The sequence below is a fragment of the Galeopterus variegatus genome, unplaced genomic scaffold (genome assembly GCF_000696425.1).
Source record: "Galeopterus variegatus unplaced genomic scaffold, G_variegatus-3.0.2 Scaffold946, whole genome shotgun sequence".
NCBI lineage: Eukaryota > Metazoa > Chordata > Mammalia > Dermoptera > Cynocephalidae > Galeopterus > Galeopterus variegatus.
Window position 1 is genome coordinate 293378 of NW_007727057.1, and position 11330 is coordinate 304707.

Sequence of the window (11330 nt, forward strand, 5' to 3'; positions counted from 1 at the left end):
GTTGCGATCCCGTTACCGGTCAGTAAAAAAGACAAAAAGGAAAAAAAAAAACTACAATAGATCTAAACAAGCAGACTTATCATGATCCCATGTGGAGACTGGTTCCCGCTCACTGGCTGAGCGCGGTGCAGGCGCAACACTGAGGGTTGCGATCCCGTTGCCGGTCAGTAAAAAAGACAAAAGGGGAAAAAAAAATTATCTGAATATAAGCAGCATTTTAATTTATATTACACCACTTCCCTTTCCTAAGAGAAAACTTTTGTCTCCCTGAGGGCATCACCATTTATCTGTAATTTCTTGCTTATAAATTTCAATGAAATACACAAAAGTAGGACTGTATGCTGTTAAGTATTACTCTCTTATTCTAGAATTTAAAAATGACACAAGCGCACATTTTAAAAGCTACACCTATAAAGAAATAGATGCAAACTATGAATTCTAAAATATGTATATATTTAAAATTAACTTCGTTAATTTTTGGTTTATAAATATAACTTTATAAATATAGAATGTTAAGAAGCTTAAATGACTATGTATTGTGATGGTTAGCCACATATAAGGTACTGAAATACACATTCTTTTAAGTTTAAAGTACCTGTCCTAAGAATTGGGCTAATGAGTATTCATTAGTTTACTTCAATTGGAATAAAATTATAAAAGTATTTTTCTTTACATTACAGATATATAACTATAGACAAAAGGTCAAACACCACAGAATTCAATAAATATAGAGGATAATCCAATAGTTTAAAATATCAAATTCTAGCCAACTTCTAGTATTATGAAAGTATATATTATCTTATAGAAAACCTGTTCTAATGAAAGAATCTAAACAGAAAGGGTAGAAACTCTAAAGAAACAGATAATCAGAGATCTAATAAGTACTCTTATTTTACAGATTAGGGACTGAGGCTCAATCTTGATAAGTAACTTGCCCAAATCATATACCAATGGTAGAACCAGGAAATTACTGAACCTGACTTCTATTCTGGTCTATTCTCTGACCATATCTTTGTTCTCATTTCTGACTGAATAATACTTTTTACTCACTATATTCTAACTTTACTTTGGAAAATAATCAATAAAACTGTTTTCTCTCTAGTACAACAACTCTCTGGTTTTTCTCAGACATGAGCATTATAAGAACAGCATGCAGTTCATAACATTAGAGCACTTTCATAGCTTCATTAAGATGAGATCTTTATACAGGAAAAAGTTCACTTTATAAAAGTCATAGCTTTAAAACCTTTACTTTTACTCTACATCATTGTGACTTCGTATGTTGTGAAATGATTTTCTATAATCTTGACATTTTCTTCAGATAGCCAATTTTCCTGTTTTAGTTGCCTAATAAGAGCTTCTAAAGACTTCAGTCTTCCTAGAGTTTGTTGCTCTTGTAGCTCAAGAAGAGTTATCTTTGAATGTAGCTTACAGACTTTCTGCCAAAGATGTTCCTTATTTATGTCTTGCCTACAGTAAGAATGTTCAATTTGCAAAACTTCTGTTCCATAGTCTATATCCTTATATAAGGAGTCTTCAATATCTATGTTTTCCATTTCCATGGTTTCTTTCTGGGCAGGTGTAAAAGAATTAACTGCAGCTGTAGAATTTTCTGTGGGTACAAAAATGGCAATAAGAGATTCTTTATTTGTGTTTAATTCCTCAACTGTTTGATTAATTGTGCTGAAGAAGAATGGATTTTCCTGTGTTGACTTAATTTCCATGGAATTATTTGTAAAGTTTGAATTAGCAAGATGATTGGTAGTTATTTCAAGCACTTCTTGGGCTTCCAAAGCCTGTTGAATACCTTCTGAATTTGAAGTTGTCAAAGTAATAGTGGTAGAATTTAGATTCTCAAAAGATGAGTGAAAACCCCCTATACCTATATCTTGGTTAACTGATGTCGCCAAGGTAGATTCTGGTTTTCTGGTATTTTGTTTAACTAGATTAAGAGTTAACATGTTATTTTTTATACTTCCCGTTTTTGGAGCTGGTGGCTTCACCAAGGCAGAAGAATCGAGTAATTCTGCATGGTCAGGGAGCATATCCGTGTTAACTGTATTTTTCTTTCCCTCATTTGATGCAAGTGATTCTTCTGACTTGGCTTTTAGGCATACTTCTTTCCCATCTTCTAATTTTTTCTTCTGAGATTTTTTTTTGGAAGGGTTTTTTCCCTAGAAAACAGTATTTTCAAATTTTAAAAAAGATGGCTTTTATAGGCTTATTCTCTTGTGAGTGCTATTTAACTATAATTTTGGGCAGTATACTGGCCATGCAAATTTATTCAGTTTAAGAAATGTTCTAAGTATTTAACAACTTAAATATACCTTAAGATGTTTTTTAATAAGCATTATGCTCATTCAATATACGAATATTTCAGATCATTCAAAAGACCAGTAAAAAAAACCTTAACTGATTAACTTACGTTAATGACTTAATAATATATGTATGTGTTATCGTTTGCTTCTCTTAAGCTGTGCTTAAGACAGTTTAAAAATTGTCACTCCTTTAGTAAAAACACAAATTAGTGTTCCTTCTTTTCAAGTATCTGTTTTCCGAACAGTTATCTTTCCCTCTCACTTTTCCACCTGATCACCTGCCACCCTGCTCAGCATTATCCCCCCTCTTCCCTACTCCAATACCTGATTGTCTTCGGGCAAAGAAAATATTGTTGGAATTGCAGTTTGTTTTAAATATCGAATACCCCATCTGATGTCAAGAGAGTCAGGAGTAAAATGGTCACTACACAGGAACTGGTATTTACTGGGAACCCATGAATCTCGTTTCATATTCTTTAACCACTTTTCAAGTCTTTCTTTGTCATGTAGAGGAAACCTGAAATTAAAAAAAGAAAAAGAGAAGAAAAAGAAAACTTTGCTATTTTTATAATTTTGCCAGATTCCAGGCCTACATATCTATGTAACCTATGTGTCAAGTCCTGCAAAAGCAAGGAAAGCATGCCTACCAGATAAGAGCAACTCTACGCAACTCTTGCTATATCATCTCTGCCTTCAGAGGACTAAAATGTAAGATATGTAGCCAAAGCTGTTGTTTAAGAAGAATAGCTTGTAAAACTTAGAGTTCCTTCAAGTAAAATATGTGTGTTCCTACAAAGGATAAAATCTATTTATATTTTCTATGGATTACGTTCCATTTCTACTTTGTTGTATAGTTTGTCTAGAACTAGGAAAGAGCTTTGTTAAATTATAAATTCCTATTCAAATGTATTTCATACTAATACCACAAACCAAATGGTTTGTTGTCTCTAATCCAAGGCAATATTAAGCTTTAGGCTCTTATTTATATTAATATTATTTAAATAAGGAGACATTAATTCAAACAAATGGTTTAGCTGAATAAAATGAGTACTCTTATGAAACCACTAATATTCCATTTTCTCCACTGGTATCAGCCTCAATTTTACCCGTATGGAATTCAGTCTAATATTTCTAGACTTCTATAGCCAATGGACTGGGAACTCCAAATTCAGGTTCTGAAGGAAAAACTTTGATGCAAGAGAACTAAACATGTTAAAAAGGACAGACTCAAAAATGTTCATATGAAACAAATCAAACGCTGCAAAAGACAGAGAAAAGCAAGATGGCTCTCTATACGTTTTGTTTCTGTACTAACAAAAACCTGAATTTATAGTTGGTGCTCACATATGTGTATTGCAATCTGTTTTATAGGCAAAACTAGACTAACAGTAGAATCTGATTGAAAAATTTTCCTACCAGTCTAAAAAGGTTTGGGTTAAAGTGTATTAAACAACAGTTGGCAGTGGTTTATATTTCGTTTGATGGTTTTCCAAGAACATAGTCCAAGACATATACTACCTAATAATTACCTGTTTTAAAAAAATTGTAACAATATAAAGTCTCATATAAAATATAGCTGTTACACGTTCCCCTCCCCCAATCCTAACCATTTAGTTAATGCTTTGTGAGGCATAATTTTTTTTTTCTAAATTTCCATAACTTTATAAGATCCTAGGGGTTTTGTAGGAAATACTTTTTAACCCTGACATTCTCATATGGAAAAAAAATCAGATGATCTACCTTTGTAAGATCCACCATAAAAACAACTCTCACACGTTTTGAAAATATGTTAACCTTGCACATATCAATGACTTAGGTTGTAAGCATGACAGGCATAGTCAGAAAAGGCTCTGAAAGACAAATACAATTTTCTTTTCAGAGGACCTGAATTCTGCTAGCCATAGGTAAAGTTCAGACTATTTGTTGCATGAAAAATGAAAATGTGCCTTTTACAACGGTTTTTTAATATAAATTAATGTATAAGGATGCTGTTTGCAAATTATTTCCACTGTACCTATATGCTAAGTTATCAAAAGATTTAAAAAACACATTTTGTGTATATTTTTAACAGTAATTGGATTGCATCATTTCTTCAACAGGTAAAGCTGCAAGAAATCTCCTGCAATATGTTTCCTGAACACCTTGTATATTTCTACTGGTTCAATTTGTCTGACTGGTAATTCTGTTTCATTGTCTTATCTAATTCCCCCCAAAACATAAGATAATCACAGTAGAAACTGAACAATATATGCATATATTTACTAAATTCCCAAATTCATCTAAATTTATACTACAGATTAGTTACAATGCCAGCATGAGCAAATTCAATCCCTCATGTTTGATGATATCAGGGAAATAAAACCAACCCAATATTTATTTTGTGGATCACAAATGGAATTTTAAAAACATAAAAATAAAAAATCCCACTTTCACTAAATTCACATTTTGAGGGAAAAAATCTTTAATTGATCTTCATAATTCATTTGGCATTATTATTATTATTTTTCCTTAAAAATAGTAACTGTGAGATCCACAAAGATTTAAAAAAGTTTTAGTTTAGCTTACACCTTCCCAAATTCAAGGCCAAATAAATCTGGGAAATATGGGGCTAAAACAGGTTCAACATGATAATTTGCTACAAATCTTCCCAGAGCTAGAGCCATTAATATAGGAGCATTTCCCTATCAACTGACCATGGATTAGATTTTTTTTCTCCCAAAATATCTTTGCATCTCATGGAAGGGCTTTAAGGGAAACAATTCTGGAAATACTGCTATTTAATGTGATTTACTTGGGACTATCAGGTTTTTTCCTCCATTACTTTAAGATAATGAAAAGCAGACGAATCATTAGTGAATGAGAGCTTCAGGTCTAAAGTAAAATGGGCTTCACAAAATACCTGGGTTAAGTTTGAAGAAAGTAAAGATAACCACGTTTTATCGAAATGAATTACGTTTAAATACAAGAAAAAGAAGAAAATAGACTATTTAAAATGTTGATTTTCATATATATTAAGCAGGTACCGCCTGCATGTGGTTTTACCTCTTTACACAGTAAGTGCGAATTGAGTACTACAAATATCCTCACTTTACGAAAGAGAGACCAGAGGCACCGAGAGCTGAAATAATTCTCAGGTTGGTACTGAAACCAGGATCTGAACCCACTAAGTCTGGCTTTGGAGCCTGGACTATTATTATACAACGTTGCTTCCCTGTTCTCCTGAATAAAAACCAGTACTTCTAGTTTCAGGGAAATATTTCGTGGCCTTAGTAATTCAGAATAACATTTATCTACTCTATTCTCTGTAGGAATAAAGCATATACACAGCCCTGAGCAAGAGACAGTTTATAATTCCGGCTGTGACACAAAACTTTCAAGGCAGGTTACTAATCTTTCTGGGCCTCAGTTTCCTCAGCAGAAAAATGGGATTAAATTACACCTTTGCGACATAACTCACAGGAGGTGTAAATTAACTTTGAGAGCACGTTCTCACTTCGCAGGCTTTATGTACCTTAAATGGTGGTTAATGTTGTTCAATGAGGTGAGGTCAGGTAGATCGGAAACGCTATGAAACCCACAAAACACCGCGAACTTTACCGTTTTAACTTCTGTCAACACCCAAGCAGGCCCCTATTCCTCGCAACCAACCCGGCGTCCCCGCTCAGGAAGGACACTGCCAGGTAAACTGGCCTCAAGCCATCACGCTCTCCTACCGCCCGGTGACCGAGCAGGCCCGGGGAGCTGAGGACTAATCAATACAGCAGACAGGAGATCCCCAAGTCCTGGTCCCCAAAGCCACAGGACCGCGGCCCAAATGCGAGGCTGACGCTTCTGCTGCAGGGACAACTTACGGGTAAAAACTCAGCTTCCGGTCCTTATTGTTTCGTCCCCGGCGGTTCTTACAACAAGTCGCAGCGCAATAGCGGGGCATCGCTTTGGAGAGTCCCCGGAAGACCGGGACCGGCGAGGGGCTCAAGCCGGCCCTCCTCGCTGAGGCGGGGCCGCAGGTCCAAGCCGCCGGAACCACTGCGCCTGCGCTGGGATCTGCCCGTGGGCAACACGCCACAGCCGCAGCTTCACTTCCTCCTCCGCCTTCAGCACTGCCTTTTCGGGGGTTGGGGCCAGAAGTGACGCACAGGCTGAGCGGCAACAACAGTTTTCCACGTGCGCGTAGGGAGCCAGGGTCAGGTGGGCAGGCGGGAGCCAATGGGGAATCGTTTCGTGTAGGTCTTCCCCTGGGTGGTGGTTCCAGTAGGGACCGTCCGCTTGAGGTGAGCGGGCTGAGAGGGGACTCGGCGTCGTCGGCGGCAGCGGGAGGAGCGCGAGGTCGGTGGGCAAGCGGCAGTGGGGTTCACTCCGGCTCCGGGAGGCCGCGACGGAGTCCGGGGTGAGGGGCCGGGCCTGAGCAGTCGAACGGAGGTGGTCGTCAGCCTTGCCGGTGCCTCCGTTTTGTGAAGGAGAAGCAGCAGCCAGAGGGTGCGGGTGAGGACGAGGCCGGGGTCGCGGGGGCTTTGGAGAGACCCCGGAGCCGTGGCCTGTCTTTGTGGGCAGTCTTGGCCTCGGTGTCCGCCGCGGTCGCTGCGAGGGCTTCGGGCTGCATGTTCTTGACGAAGGGAGTAGGAGAAAGGAGATGGCTTGACCACAGGATCGTGCGATTTGTGTTTCGGAGTGTGCTGCTGGCTCTCTCTGGCGCCAGACAGCTCTTCCCAGGGCTGTACCCCGGGCTGCGGGGAGCTCCTACGGCCGGGCCTGTTCGGACAGGGCGTGTGCTGGTCGCCTTTGGGTGAAGGTTGGCCGGTCCAACCCAGCCGGCCAGCGGCGCTGGGGAGGAAGGCCCAAGCTGCTCTCCAGCGGGTGGGTCTTGGGAATGAGAAGTCAGTATAATAGAAAAGTTAGTCTACTAAAAATGATCACATGTTCAACCTGAAACCATGGAGTAACGTTTATTAAATTAATGAGATGCCTCTGTGTGGGGATTAGACTCGCTCTTTGACTAGGGAGCAACCGGCAGTCGGTGCGGCGTCCACGGTACACGCTCCGTTGTGTTCTTTAAACCAGGAGGTTGTACTTGATCCTTGGTACTCGTGACCATGAGTAACTATGTGGAAAGAAGTAATCCACCTGCTAATTACGTTCAGAAAAGGCCACAGGAGAGGAAGGCAGGCAGTTTCCACAAACCATAGTGTCTTTTCGTCAGCCTAGTTATTTCATCATAGGTTATTAAGGACTCCTGTAGCACAGCATTCAAAACACAAAATCACTTGATATACTATCAAGAGTTCTAAGTTAAAAATTCTTTAAGAGTTTAAAAGTAAGACAAGTATTTTTAACTACTGAGTAGTTTGAAAATAAGAGTCTAATTTGTCTGAAGTACAAATTCTCAAGGTTCATTTTCCTGGTAGACTTAGCAGAAATCTTAAATTCTATTAATTACGAGTTTTAAACAGAATTTACTTATCCATGCTTCTTTGTTAAACATTTGGGATATTACATTTGGAAAAAAAAAAAAAAAAAGCATGCTATTGTGTTGTCAGTATTAGTATTGTGTTAAGATTGTCTATTTGCAGTCCTTGGTTCACCTTGCTGAAATGAAACTTAGATTGGTGCTTCTTAGGGAGGGAAGATCACCACTTATTTAGACATATTGGGCTATTTACCTTGTTAATGCACTTTTTTCCCCCTGTGAAGTTAAATACGTTATCACCCTCTCTGAATATGAATTCTTGAAAAGTGGAATCCTTTAAAATATTCTTTGGGATCTATTACACCCCACCCCCCTTTTTAAACAGTGTTTGCATTTGAAGAATCTTCGATATTAACTGGTAAAAATCACTTATAGAAGATCTTGTGTCTTCTCTGTGTATGACCAAAATATTAGTGGAAAGTCAAAGCCAAGAAAGATTTTTCTCAAATTGCTTGAATTCTGTTTGCATTCAACAAGGTTAAGCTAATTTGGGAGTCATAAAACCCATGTAAGTGAAATGACATGTGAACAGATGCAAGATAACTATATGTCTAACATTTTGATATCTCATTAAGTTTACCTTGTATCCCAAAGGTTCATTGGGTTTCTTTTAGAAGAAAAAAAGTCTTTAAGATTACCTCCATGGGTAAAATTTTTTTCTTTTCTTTTTTAGGTTATTAGAAATGGCTACTCCCCAGTCAGTTTTCATCTTTGCAATATGCATTTTAATGATAACAGAATTAATTCTGGCCTCAAAAAGCTACTATGATATCTTAGGTGTGCCAAAATCGGCCTCAGAGCGCCAAATAAAGAAAGCCTTTCACAAATTGGCCATGAAGTACCATCCTGACAAAAATAAGAGCCCTGATGCTGAAGCAAAATTCAGAGAGATTGCAGAAGGTAATTAAATGACTGTCTCCGAGGTCTCGTGGGTATACACTAGTAGGGTGAATGATAGCTAAGAAGTATGTATGTATTTAAAGGTGGAGTGGATAGATGAATGATAGTCGATAATTTTATTGGTGTACAGATCTAAAAATGTTGAAAATGTATTATTTCATTCTATTATTTATAAAATAGCTGTTGTGTCTGTGTGAAAAGGAATTTTTGGTGTCCAAAATTCTTAGCAACTAACTTATGAAACAGTATTTTACTAAATATATAGACTAAATCTAAAAAAAATTAAAATAGATTCTAAAATGCCTTTAAAATTTTCTTCTTCACTTGATCTACATCTTAAAACCACATTTGTCTGTAAAGGAAAGTCTGAAACAAATTTTGACTTAAGACTAGTTCTAAAACAAATTGGACCTCCTGAACATTCAGTAATTAATAGTGGAGGAGGTAACTGAGTAGGGAGTTGGAATTAAGTATTTACTTTAATAGTAAGGAAGTGAAAAATCTGAATTCCCATTAATTGGTTATATTTGACCATTTAATTCATTAATACAAGTAATGGTTTCACAGAAATAATCTGAAAATTAAATAACTCTATGATTATTGCCTACATGTTTATTTGTAGTAATGGTAGCATTCACTTAACAAATATTTATTGGGTATTTACTGGAGGTGGCATTGTGCTAACGGCTCGTAATACAGCAGTGAACAAGACAAAATCCCTGCCTTGTTTTATGATTTTTATTTTAATTTCATGCTGTGTTCGTAGTGTTTTGCTTTTACTTGTGACTTGAAATCCTTTCCTAAAATAGAGTTGAGTTCATTTATTCGAAGAGATTTGAATATGTGTAATTTTGAATATTTTACCTTCAGTTACTAAAGTATTTTTTATCTTTTTCAGCATATGAAACACTCTCAGATGCTAATAGGCGAAAAGAGTATGATACACTTGGACACAGTGCTTTTACTAATGGTAAAGGACAAAGAGGTAGTGGAAGTCCTTTTGAGCAATCATTTAACTTCAATTTTGATGACTTATTTAAAGACTTTGGTTTTTTTGGTCAAAACCAAAACCCTCAGTCCAAGAAGCATTTTGAAAATCATTTTCAGACACGCCAGGATGGTTCCAGTAGACAAAGGCATCATTTCCAAGAGTTTTCTTTTGGAGGTGGACTGTTTGATGACATGTTTGAAGATATGGAGAAAATGTTTTCTTTTAGTGGTTTTGACACCACCAATCGGCACACAGTACAAACTGAAAATAGATTCCATGGATCTAGCAAGCACTGTAGGACTGTCACTCAACGAAGAGGAAATATGGTTACTACATACACTGACTGTTCAGGACAGTAGTTCATTCTTTTTCTGTTCTAATTAAACACAAGTAGTTGACTCTTCCTCAGTATCTTTGATGTAAAACAATTTTCTGTGAACTATTTTGACAAGTGCATGATTTCACTTTAAACAATTTGATATAGCTGTTTAATAAACATAAATTGTTTTTGGTAAATTCAGCAACATTCAACTAGTAGACAAAAAGCTAGTTATTAATTTCCCTGATTAGAAAAGGCTTTTTTTAAAAAAAATATAAGTCTGCCTAGTCCTTTTTCTCTACCTGCTCTTGAGCTCATTAATGTGGCTAGTTTTATTACCAAGGAAAGATTGAGTTTGCCTAATGCATATTTAAAGCTTAAACTTTAAAAGTTATTGTAGATTCAAATTGTGTGAACTTGAGTGATACTTATAGTGAAACCTTTGCTAATTTAAAGTTGCATGCTCTGTTGCATTTGTGACTTGTGTTGCTAAATGTACATGGAACTGTATAATTGGTCATTTAGCAAAGGAGAACAGTATCTTGGTTAATTGCCACTGAAAACTTTAGAAAGGGATGGTTTGATATGTACCACAGAACTGGGGCCTTTCTACAGTAGAATTGGGGTAAAGAAAATGAGTGTGTTGCTCATAGTAATTTAGGCTGAAAAAAAGTTGAAAGCTTATGAAATATTGCCAAGAGATTGTTACATGTTTGGTCCCTGGCTGATGATTTTGTAGTGTAGAAATCATAGCTACATACACATCTTTTCACATTTCTTTCTTAGTTGTTGGCACTCTAGATCTTAATATGGATTTATGTGTATTTTGTGTATGTGTGTAGTTTCTCTTCTTTGCACTTATCTCTAGAGATTGACTAATACCTCATTCTGTTTGTAAAACCAGCCAGTAATTTCTGTGCAACTTTATTATGTGCAATATTTTTAAATCCTAAGAAATGTGTGCTTTTGTTTTCAGGTAGACTTATTTCTTTAGTTCTGCACTTTTCCACATTATACTCCATATGAGTATTAATCCTATGGATACATATTAAAACTAGTATAATGTCTCATACAACATTGTATGTGAGTGAAAGAAATATAAATATTTACAACCTGATATTCTTTGTTGTCATTTAATTGTTAAAAGTTTTTTATGCAATTCTAGAGGCATGGAAGGTGTATAAGCCATGGGGCATATGTTAATCATAGGCTATATTCTTTTTTTTTTTTTTTTTTTTTTTCTTTTTTTTTTTTTTTTTTCTTTTTGTTTTTTTTTTGTGACCGGCAACGGATCGCAACCCTCAGTGTCGCGCCCATACCGGACCGGGACCGGCAACG

The 11330-nt window shown here is 36.7% G+C and overlaps 2 protein-coding genes across 6 annotated transcripts; one reads left to right on the forward strand and one right to left on the reverse strand.

The window, feature by feature from the left end:
* Positions 1 to 156: 156 nt before the first annotated feature.
* On the reverse strand, positions 157 to 6331 carry THAP5 (THAP domain containing 5). Of its 2 annotated transcripts, none has more exons than XM_008573636.1 (3): positions 6170 to 6331; positions 2643 to 2835; positions 157 to 2174 (listed from the first exon to the last, which is right to left on the reverse strand). In XM_008573636.1, exons 1-3 carry the CDS (start codon positions 6247 to 6249, stop codon positions 1260 to 1262), a joined length of 1188 nt encoding a protein of 395 aa, XP_008571858.1. In that variant the 5' UTR covers positions 6250 to 6331; the 3' UTR covers positions 157 to 1259. The 2 variants fall into 2 exon arrangements, with proteins under 2 accessions (XP_008571858.1, XP_008571859.1); XM_008573637.1 differs by lacking the exon at positions 6170 to 6331 and adding an exon at positions 5916 to 5988.
* A 110-nt stretch (positions 6332 to 6441) lies between these two features.
* On the forward strand, positions 6442 to 11109 carry DNAJB9 (DnaJ (Hsp40) homolog, subfamily B, member 9). Of its 4 annotated transcripts, none has more exons than XM_008573640.1 (3): positions 6442 to 6506; positions 8456 to 8682; positions 9581 to 11109. In XM_008573640.1, the coding sequence occupies exons 2-3, from the start codon at positions 8466 to 8468 to the stop codon at positions 10030 to 10032; spliced, it is 669 nt and encodes a 222-aa protein (XP_008571862.1). In that variant the 5' UTR covers positions 6442 to 6506; positions 8456 to 8465; the 3' UTR covers positions 10033 to 11109. The 4 variants fall into 4 exon arrangements, with proteins under 4 accessions (XP_008571862.1, XP_008571860.1, XP_008571861.1 ...); XM_008573638.1 differs by lacking the exon at positions 6442 to 6506 and adding an exon at positions 6597 to 6800; XM_008573639.1 differs by lacking the exon at positions 6442 to 6506 and adding an exon at positions 6597 to 6794.
* Positions 11110 to 11330: the final 221 nt, after the last annotated feature.

Coding starts and splice junctions, on each gene's coding strand:
- THAP5 (XM_008573636.1), bottom strand. CDS start 6,249: ATGCCCCGCTATTGCGCTGCGACTTGTTGTAAGAACCGCCGGGGACGA. Junction 2,836..6,169: donor CGGAAGCTGAGTTTTTACCC/GTAAGTTGTCCC, acceptor TTTTAATTTCAG/GTTTCCTCTACATGACAAAG. Junction 2,175..2,642: donor CTTTGCCCGAAGACAATCAG/GTATTGGAGTAG, acceptor ACTGTTTTCTAG/GGAAAAAACCCTTCCAAAAA.
- DNAJB9 (XM_008573640.1), top strand. CDS start 8,466: ATGGCTACTCCCCAGTCAGTTTTCATCTTTGCAATATGCATTTTAATG. Junction 8,683..9,580: donor ATTCAGAGAGATTGCAGAAG/GTAATTAAATGA, acceptor TATCTTTTTCAG/CATATGAAACACTCTCAGAT.